Consider the following 10083-nt stretch of genomic DNA (forward strand, 5'->3'; position numbering starts at 1 on the left):
TAGGTCTGCATGCATGATAATTTAAAAGAATCAGTATTTAAAACAGTTGTTGATGGATATCAATTATTTGTGCATCTACTCCACCATTCAAAGGTTTGGGGTTGGTGAGATTTTTCAAACTTTCCTCATGCTCACCAAGGCTGCATTTATTTAATCAAAAATACAGTAAAAACTGTAATATTATGAAATATTATTGCAATTTAAAATGTTTTCTATTTGAATGTATTGTAAAATGTAACTTAATCCTGTCATCAAAACTGAATTTTCAGCTTCATTATTATTTAGCGTCATATGATGACATGAATAGAAAGTAAAACAATCTTTTATATCATTATTAATGCCTTTACTGTCACCTTTGATCAGTTTAATGCATCCTTGCTGAACAAAAGTATTGATTTCTTCTGAAGTATCTAGAAAGAGAGAGAAAATACAATTAAAACCTGTTCTTAAAACCAATTTTTTTTTAATTAATTTTTTTTTTTTATTTCCATGGCTGTAATATTTTTAGAATTTACATAAATCTCGTACAAAACTACAGAGAAAAAATTTGCATTCTTTATTTACAAACTGCTGATTATGACATCATTTTTTTAAAATTGTAAATGTGCACATAAAAATGTGCAGCCGCATCTGGAATGTAAAAGCCACGACCTAGTGGTTAATGCACATGCTCTAGACGCATTTAGCTGAGGTGCTCGTGCAGGTAAAGCAGGTTCAAATCCAGCCTGATGGAATTCCACCTTCTTTCTTCACAATCTCTTCCTCCATATCAATAAAAGTGTCAAAAATCCTAAAAAGGAAGTCCATGTAAACAATGTCTTGAATTATACAAGTAAAATGCACAGTAATTTAGACCTAAAAGACTAATTTAGACCCCCCCCAGCTTCATTCTGACATCTCTGAGTGTGTTGGGCTTAGATTGCCCTCCTGTGGACAAAGAGAAAAACATTTGTTCACAGCTCTTCTGTAGCTAAAAGTGAGGAATATTAGTTTGAAAAGCTTGCACAAATGCATACTTTAATAGCAAGTACACAAATTACAATAAAGCCTTGGGAGTGTGTGTATATTTGGTTAAAGTACCAGTGCACTTTTTGCTCTCTGAACTGCATCTTCCAGCATGCTTCGGTCGGACAGAATCTGTCTCAGCATTCCAGAATCCATTTCCAGCAGCATCCCTAATGTTCACACATTCATCATATCACACAGTGTGCACATAAACATCTCAAGTTAACAAGTCTGTGTTCAACCGAGCTGAGTAACTCACCAGTGATGTCAGCGCAGTGGGTGGGGTCTAACTGATGCACAACATTGAAAAGCGTCTCTCCGACGGATTCCACTTCCTCTCTGTCAGAGCCGTCACTCACGTCTGTCCCCTCTTCACCCTGCCTGAGCCGCAGAAAAACAGCAGGTCTTTCTTGCGTGTTTGAAACTTTCCAAATACACTGCATCAGGTTTGCTGAATGAAATCCAGTACTTGTTTCTTACTAATTTTCCAAAAATAGTCTGTTTTGCTCGAGCACATCACACTTTCTCATAAAAAACCTGCTGTTATGCATTTCATAGCAAGAAGTCTTGTATAATCAGCAGAAAACTGACACAAAGACATGATTCTGAATCTGAGCTTGTTTACAAATATTTGTTCAATTTTCACATGTACAAATAATTCTGAAGACATTATTTTTATGCCTAATCCTGATTTCCGCTTTTTCCACACCTTTGCAGATTGTAAACTGAATTATATAATTTTGAGTACTTTATTTTGTCAAACTTTTGACTTGTAAACAATTTTGTTATTTTTACAAGTTCATTAAATATATCTAATTTAAAAAACATTGTATTTTGTGATGAACTGTATGTGATGGAAAGTTTTTATTGATATTTTTAAACTCATTATTAAATTAGGTATTGTTATGCCTTTTTTTTGCAAACCAGTGAATTTTTTCAATATGCAGGGCTGTGTAATCTTTTTAATTCTTGCTAATATGAATATGTGACCCTGGAGCACAAAACCAGTCTTAAGTCGCTGGGGTATATTTGTAGCAATAGCCAAAAATACATTGTATGGGTCAAAATGATAGATTTTTCTTTTATGCCAAAAATCATTAGGATATTAAGTAAAGATCATGTTCCATGAAGATATTTTGTAAATTTCTTACCGTGAATATATCAAAACATCATTTTTGATTAGTAATATGCATTGCTAAGAACTTCATTTGGACAACTTTAAAGGCGATTTTCTCAATATTTCGATTTTTTTGCACCCTCAGATTCCAGATTTTCAAATAGTTGTATCTCAGCCAAATATTGTCCAATCCTAACAAGCTTATTTATTCAGCTTTCAGATGATGTATAAATCTCAATTTGGGAAAATTGACACTTAAGACTGGTTTTGTGGTCCAGGGTCACATATGAGTTTGTCAAACACTAATAAACTGGGTTGTGCATTATTCAGAACTGAAAATAATTTAAAATAATCAGTCAAAATCACTGAAATTTTGAGAGGCTGTGTTGGATTTTTTTTAGGAAATTTAGGAATTCCAACTCAACATTCATTTGAATCCCAACTTCTGAAACTCACTCAATGCTGCTGACAAAAAATCCAAAGGCACCTACTCCTGCAAGGTTTTCAGGGCGATCTTGACTCGTTCCTCGAGGAGCGAATGATCCGACAGCAGCTGAAGCACCGCCTCCTTCTTCTGCTCCAATAACATGCCTGAATATTTGTCATGGCAACATTACAACTCCAACTGATTTTTTTTTTTTTTATTTGGTGTTTTTTTGCAGCGTGTCAGTAAATGTACCTGTTATTTTCTGTGTGTGTCCAGTGTTGTAGAGGTCAATGAGGTCATACAGCTGTTCACCCAGAGAGTCGGAGGACGCAGATGCCGCATCTTCAGTGTGAGACACGGGTTCACTAGCAATACAATACTACAGAGGTTATATTGTGTACCGCCTAAAATGTGAAAAAGGTCATTTATTTAGAAACATTAAGTAAATTTTAAGTATCCTTACACTGTTGTCATGTGATGTCACTACATTACATGCTCAAATCTGCCATTATTTTGCATTTTAAGTTCAATTTTGAAAAACCTCTGTGTGATACCTGTTGTCAGGTGACATGAGAGCAGTCTGTGCTCTTTCCAGAGCTTTATTCAGCAGAGCTTCATCAAACAACATCTGAGACACAACAGAAGCAGGCAACTCCAACAGCATTCCTGCAAACATCACACATATAGATAGATAGATAGATAGATAGATAGATAGATAGATAGATAGATAGATAGATAGATAGATAGATAGATAGATAGATAGATAGATAGATAGATAGATAGATAGATAGATAGATAGATAGATTCTGTATCACCTGTAAGTTTAGGTGTCATCTCAGTGTATTTAGGATATATCAGTTCATACAGTTTCTCTCCCAGAGTCTCCAGATCTTCATCTTCCTCCATCACTGCAGCATTGGATGATGAAGATTAACTGCTTATTTAATCATACGAATAATAATATCGTCTGTCTATACTCCGCTGTCATTTATATAATCTAACTGTCCTCAATGAGGCCGAATAGGAATCATAATAATGTGTTTACTCCATCATCTTCTTCTTCTTTGGTGTTTATTGGTGCAACTTATTGGTGCATTACCGCCATCAACTGGAATGGAGTATGGATCAGGATATTTGCTTGAATGCAAATAAACATAAAAACCAATCAAAACGCTATATTCTTTTATATAATTTACTTTCTTTCACAAATTTAATAATATCATCATACAACTTACTAGCTGTTTTCGATAATAGACCTGATAAAGTAAAGTCATGATGTTTTCCTTTCTTCAGTGATTGAATAAGGTGGCGTCTCTCATCGTTATATTTCCTACAGTGGAGTAGCACACGCTAAACTGTTTCTTATAATGTGTTTACAGCAGCAGACATCTCTGAGCTGGGTTGCTCTGGTTAGAGTACGCATGAAAATGACGTAGAGCGCACAGAGCGCATGACGCACACCGACTGCACCACTGAGGGCTTGCGCTCCTCGTCTCCCTCCGCGCTGTGCATAAAACATATAGTCCTGTTTAAAATATATATTTAAAGAAAAAATGTAGATAAATGTCCAAAAAAAACTATTCGAGAAGACATCTTAAACATATTTTCGTCATTTTATATAGTCTGAAATAGAAGGTAAATGATTAAGTGACTAATTCTCACAGAGGCGTAAGAAAGTACGAAAGCTGCAGCGGAACTGGAACTCTTTCCTTTCCCTCGCTCTTCCTCTGCTGAAAAGGTAACGTGGTCGTCTTGTGTTGCTTTTTAACGTTCGATTAAACGCTTTATAACGCACGCTTCAGCATTGAACGGGTATATATCTGCGTCGAATATGTTATAAGCTGCTTATGAGATATAGCTTTTGGTTTAGTGACAATAAAAAGTAGGAAATTTCATTATAAACGCTGCCGGTGTTGCTTAGCGAGGCCTTCAGTGAGAGAGAGTCGAGTAAAGTTGGGGTGAAAATCAGTCTAGACTGAGAAATAAAGTTAGGATTTTCTCACAATCTGAGCTTCATTTATGTTAGTAAGTAGGTTTATGTGCCATTTTACAGCTCTGGTTTTATGCTTTGAGTTTGATTTGACAGGATTACATGCACAAATTCTGTTCGTCTTTAAACGTCTATATGTTATTTATCTCTATCTAATGAGATTCAGGGGAACGTAAATTTGAACAAAAATACAACATGGAACAAAAACAAGTGGAGAAATATAGAGAGGAAAACTTATGTTTTGTAATTAATGTATTCAAGTGCAGTTTATGGATATGCATTTGATGTAAACTGTCTGTTATTGAATATGGTCTGAATATATGATTGTGTATGTATTTGTTGCTTTGATTCATGCATTCAGGACCGTCATCATGGCATCGCCTCACCTGCAGTGGATGGTCATCAGGAACGCCTCCAGTTTTCTCATCAAGAGGAACAAGCAGACCTATAGCACTGTAAGTCACCACTGTTCAGCTACGCTGAAGACACTTCTGAGACGGGGCTTGACTGGGTTTTGTTTGTCACACATCAATAAGCTGGTGTTATGCATTTCCTAGTGTTGCATGCAAAAATACAATTCAAGCAATTCAATTCAAGCGGTTCAAGAGAATTGATGCAGGCTTGGATTAAGCGGAGTTGAGAATTCTTTTCCAGCCATATGTGCTTGTCACCTGGTGTATCTCTCAAATTTTTTAAGTTGCTGTTCATGAGCTGCTGTGTTCCGGAATATTAAATGAATATGCATAAAGTATGATTTACTAGCCTGACACATGACTTTGTTTCCAGTTTCTAATGGACGTCATGACCCATCTATCTTTAAATCTGTGTAATTTTACCAACTTTATATTAAGGGACATGAATTTCTACTGAAATAACCTTGGTAAAAATACATTATCACTTTATCCAAACTATGCACAATTATCCATTTATTTGCAGTGTTTTTTTAGCTGTTGATTGTGACCCTGTCCGAACAAATGTTCCTCTGCGTTGCTCATTTGACTGAAAATGTAGCTTTTTTTGTTTTGTTTTGCTGCATATTAAATCACTGCTTTCTGATCTCAAATATTCTTCCTCTCTTTCAGGAGCCAAATAACCTGAAGGCCAGGAATGCTTTCCGCTTCAATGGTCTCATTCACCGCAAGACCGTTGGCATCGAGCCGGCCGCTGATGGTAAAGGTGTGGTCGTCATCCTGAAGAAACGTGCAGGTGAGTGCGCACTTACAGGTTCAGGGATTCAGACTTTACACACTATCGAAGCTCAATGAATTTCAGGTTGCATAGTAGTAGGATGCTGTAAGATTGCATATTTGTTTTGGAATCAAATGCTGTAAGCCTCAAGCCGGAGGAGGACGCAGCAATGTGATTTATTTCTGAAATCAGCCATTAATCTAGACGTGTCTGCTCTGAATCTGCTTTTAAACGTCTGCTGGTGTTCTTTAGAAGTTAAAAGCATGCATGTGTTTCAGGTCAGTGCAAACCTGCCACCTCCTATGAGAAGATCACAGTCAACAAGAACTCTCGTGCCACCCTCGCCAGCGTGAGGAACATCATCCGCAAAAATAAATACAGGAGGGACCTGCGCATGGTGAGTTCACACAGCCCAGAACCCTCTTTTGAACATACATTTTATGGTTTAGTTTTTGGTTGTAGAACACCTTTTGCTTGTAGGAAATACTTTCAAACTCTGTTCATTGTTTCTATGTAATGTTCAAGAGGTTTAAGACTCCAAAGTGAAAGCATGCTGTTACATTCAAATCAACTATGGAGTTAACGCACTTGTTCAGTAGATGACTGCTGCTCCGTCTCTGTCTTCCAGGCTGCTCTGAGACGCGTTAGCGCCATCCTGAGGAGTCAGAAGCCTGTGGTGGTGCGGAAGAAGCGCTCCAGGGCTCCCAAGAGTTCATAAATAGTTGCATATAAAAGTTTTGACTTAATAAAGCTCTTTTGGTCAAAGTTTTTTATCTCCAGGTCTCATTTGTATCAGTCTACTCACAATGCATTGTACCTCTGGTTACTTGTGAAGCAAGTATGCATATTCAACAGGTTTTTCTCCCCTGTTACTTGTGGGCATTTCAGTGAATGAAGCAGAGCAACAGTTTATCAGTTTTGGATGGGCCTAAATGGTGGCTTAAAGTTCATGCTTATGCAAAAAAACAAGGGCACCATCAGGTAAAAATGCTTATGCATTTTATCTAAACAATGCTAAATGCAGATGAATGGATTATCAGGATTTTTTGCCATTACTTCAACATTTAATGGCATACTTAAGTCAAGCTAAAGCATTAAACCCCTTTGCGGATTGAACTTGATGCTTCATGCTTATATTACTTTTTGGTATGTGTTGCAGAGTGACTTTTCCTTTTGCTTCTTTCCTTACATGAAGGTGTATGAATCTTGCATAAATGGGTTTTTTTTTTAACAATTTTTTTTCAAAGATTGTCATACAGGTTAAGACAACAGTTACATTTTTTAATTATAACTGAATAAAAATAAATAATACACAATGAACTCAATACCCTTAAAAAAAAAAAAAAAATTACAGCAATAACATACTTGTCTATATAATTTCAATGTCCATCAATTCCACAAAAGAGTCACCATCTAGACTCTCCAAAAAATCATAGAACGTTTTCCAGATGGACCAAAATACATGAAGTTGGTTTTTCAAAAAATAGGTAATCTTTTCTAAGGCAAGGCATGAGGTCATCCCCAGGGCTTTCTTCTTTTTTCTAAGAACATGCAATTACACGTTTAGCTTCCAGCAAACAGCATTAACAGTCTTTCATGTTTGTTAATGTTAAAGTTCAGAGGACAAATATGTAATGCACACAACCTGGGATCAAGAGGAATTGCTTTACCAATGATTTGACTTATAATATTCAATATTTTACCCCAAAAACAATTAACTGTATTCCATTGTATGTGGAAATGTACTAAAGTTAATTGTTTTTGGGGTAAAATATTGAATATTATATCAGGAATATTCGGGTTGAAGTGATGTAACTTAACTGGAGCAATATATTGTCTACTCAACCATTTATACTGAAGCAGTCTCAGATGGGTACTCATTGTCTGAGTTTGGGCTTTTAAACATGTTATTTGCCACTCTTCCTCAGTTATATCAGCCTGCAGGTCAGACCGCCATGCTTGAAGTCTGTCATTAAATCATTCTTTAGATTTGGCCACAAACTGTTTATACAACACAGACACCTGACCTCTACCTTTCAAACAGTTAAGTGTAATATTTTTCAAAGTAGAAAGAGGAGGCTCAACCAGACTTTGGCCTGGTCTTGATAGAATGAAGCTACGCAATTGCAAATATTTGAAAAAGTGTTTTTGCGGAATTCCAAACCTTGTCCTGATTTCTTCAAAGGACATAAAGTTTCCTTCATTATAGAGACCAGACACCTTACTAATACCTTGAATTGACCAGATTTTAAAACCTGGATCTGCTCTACCAGGAGATATAACAATTTGGGCAAGATTGACATTTTTACAGTTTTTCTCGATTGCTAACACACTGTAACTGATTCATTTGGCCCATTTTTCCAAACCATTCATACAGTTCTCAAAACAAAGACATGTTTCTCAAAACTTTTAACACATTTGCACACATGTTCCAATTTGCTCAGTGTTTTCTGCAAAACTCTACACAAGAACAGCATCATTTTGCACAGGTTTAACCATGTTCTCATTTAGAAAACACAAACACACAATATAATTAACTCAAGAATCAAAACATGAACACAAACAGCACATGTTTATCCATGTGTGAACATTCAGTAGCAAAACTGATGACACACAGGTCAGAATCTCAGGATGATATGCACAGGAGCACAAGTGATTATGTGTTTTGGAAAATGAATCCTGGTAGTGGGAGACAAAGAGGAATAGGAGGAGAAAAGAAAAAATTAAGGGGATGAGGTCAAAGGTTGTTTGTTCCTGATGAAATACAAAGCACTATAGTTGACCGTGTTCTTCTGCATGGACTGACCGTGAGGGAAGATGGCCTACAGGCTCATCTACAAGGTCTCAATACTACTGACACATACAATATAATTACAGTACATAGCAGCAGTACTTCAGATGAGAGAACTTTCATTAGTCTATGTACAGTAAATAATGTAGCACATGTTGTACACCCTCAAACTCATTACTGTTGAAATGATTTGTAGCCAAGTAGTCCTTACATCTACTCTATTTTTGCAGAACTGAGAGTTGTCTGTCTAGGGGAGGCAGATAAGTCTTTTTTCAGAAGACTAAGAAACCGCTATAACAAATAAGGATACTACCAATACTGTAATGCTATTTGGCTGAGGATGCTGAATGAATGAATGAATGAATTTATTTATTTATTTATTTATTTATTCACAGTAACTGACATTATAGTCCAATGTGTGTTTACTGTATATTCAGTTGTTTGGTCTTTGAACTTTTCTCTTCTAGTGCTTTTCATCTACTGTAGGATCACTTTACAGAAGTGTAATGAAAGTAAACTTTTCTTAAAGTTTATTGGTGAGTGTTACTGTATCTGCACAACTCTATTTATACTGTATACTGTAACAGACATTGACTTATAATTTGTTTCCTGTTTCCCAAAAGGAGGTTTTTGTAACAGTGTTTTGAATAGATCTCACTAGTGTTCTCTAGTCAGGAAAATAGTCTGTGTATTTGACAGCTTTGTGTGTCATCTGAGGCCAAAGTTTGAGTCTGACAAAAGAGAATGTGTTTTTGACTAAACTATTTGATTTTGACCTGGAAGTTTGCACAAGTTGGTGTGTAGTTTTGAGATTGTGTTTATAGTTGTGAGAAAATTGTGAATTGTTTCATGAATTGTGTGTTAGCAATTGAGAAAAACTGTAATATATTAATACGGCCAATTAATGAAATGGGGAGTTTTGTCCATCTGTTCAGCAGACCAGTTATATGATGAAGATGAATCTTACATAAATGTAAATGTAAAATAGATGTATCCCAGAATTCCTGATGGTGCCCTTGTTTTATCCACTGGGGTCTTAAAGTCTATAATCTAATCGGCAGAAAGCTTCATTCGCCCAGAACTGACCACGCTGTCATTTATTCCCTCTCATGTCGTTCCAAACCTGTGTCCTTAAAACTTGCACACTATATTTTTGTTTAATTGTAATTCACAAAATCTTCTCCTCTGCTGCAGCTCTCAAATCTCATTTGCTTGGAATATAGCAACGTATTTATTTTGGCATTATTAAAGTATTTATTAATATTGAATTAGGTCTTATATTTAATATTTTAAGTGTCATTTTAAGTGTTTTTGCTATGAATTAACCATTTATTTATTATTATTTTCCATGTTTCCTTTCATTTTTAGCCCTAGTTTTATTTTGTTTTAGTAATAATAATAATTATTTTAATGTTTACATATGGATTTAATTTATTTTTCAGTTTTAGGCAGCTTAATTTTAATCACCTAAAACACTTTGTAATAGTGTTGGTGGAGTTGTTTGGACCACTATTATTCACAGCATGTGTTCATCGCTGGTTTTATGAGTGCAGTGTGGAGTTTAT

At 35.8% G+C, this 10083-nt stretch overlaps 2 protein-coding genes across 7 annotated transcripts; one reads left to right on the plus strand and one right to left on the minus strand.

Moving 5' to 3' along the window:
• Window positions 1-98: 98 nt before the first annotated feature.
• LOC131528461 (uncharacterized) lies at window positions 99-3982 on the minus strand. 5 transcript variants are annotated; one of them, XR_009267850.1, is made up of 9 exons: window positions 3785-3982; window positions 3365-3686; window positions 3104-3215; window positions 2802-2914; window positions 2614-2713; window positions 1265-1386; window positions 1081-1175; window positions 652-927; window positions 99-410 (listed from the first exon to the last, which is right to left on the minus strand). XR_009267850.1 is itself a non-coding variant. In XM_058757583.1 (8 exons), exons 2-8 carry the CDS (start codon window positions 3453-3455, stop codon window positions 360-362), a joined length of 684 nt encoding a protein of 227 aa, XP_058613566.1. In that variant the 5' UTR covers window positions 3456-3686; window positions 3785-3982; the 3' UTR covers window positions 99-359. The 5 variants fall into 5 exon arrangements, 4 of the variants coding, with proteins under 4 accessions (XP_058613566.1, XP_058613567.1, XP_058613569.1 ...); XM_058757583.1 differs by lacking the exon at window positions 652-927; XM_058757586.1 differs by lacking the exon at window positions 99-410 and having other exon boundaries at window positions 417-790.
• A 245-nt stretch (window positions 3983-4227) lies between these two features.
• rpl28 (ribosomal protein L28) lies at window positions 4228-6495 on the plus strand. Of its 2 annotated transcripts, none has more exons than XM_058757587.1 (5): window positions 4228-4287; window positions 4901-4994; window positions 5622-5745; window positions 6006-6124; window positions 6356-6495. In XM_058757587.1, exons 2-5 carry the CDS (start codon window positions 4911-4913, stop codon window positions 6443-6445), a joined length of 417 nt encoding a protein of 138 aa, XP_058613570.1. In that variant the 5' UTR covers window positions 4228-4287; window positions 4901-4910; the 3' UTR covers window positions 6446-6495. The 2 variants fall into 2 exon arrangements, with proteins under 2 accessions (XP_058613570.1, XP_058613571.1); XM_058757588.1 differs by lacking the exon at window positions 4228-4287 and adding an exon at window positions 4337-4361.
• The last annotated feature ends 3588 nt before the right edge of the window (window positions 6496-10083 follow it).

This window comes from Onychostoma macrolepis, chromosome 21 (assembly GCF_012432095.1).
Source record: "Onychostoma macrolepis isolate SWU-2019 chromosome 21, ASM1243209v1, whole genome shotgun sequence".
Lineage (NCBI taxonomy): Eukaryota > Metazoa > Chordata > Actinopteri > Cypriniformes > Cyprinidae > Onychostoma > Onychostoma macrolepis.

Bases quoted from the DNA above. Each gene is read 5' to 3' on its own strand.
- LOC131528461 (XM_058757583.1), bottom strand. From the start codon at position 3,455: ATGGAGGAAGATGAAGATCTGGAGACTCTGGGAGAGAAACTGTATGAA. The intron at 2,714-2,801 runs GTACATTTACTG...ACAAATATTCAG, and splicing joins ACACACACAGAAAATAACAG to GCATGTTATTGGAGCAGAAG. The intron at 1,387-2,613 runs GTAGGTGCCTTT...TCTGCGGCTCAG, and splicing joins GCCCTGAAAACCTTGCAGGA to GCAGGGTGAAGAGGGGACAG.
- rpl28 (XM_058757587.1), top strand. From the start codon at position 4,911: ATGGCATCGCCTCACCTGCAGTGGATGGTCATCAGGAACGCCTCCAGT. The intron at 4,995-5,621 runs GTAAGTCACCAC...CCTCTCTTTCAG, and splicing joins ACAAGCAGACCTATAGCACT to GAGCCAAATAACCTGAAGGC. The intron at 6,125-6,355 runs GTGAGTTCACAC...TCTGTCTTCCAG, and splicing joins ACAGGAGGGACCTGCGCATG to GCTGCTCTGAGACGCGTTAG.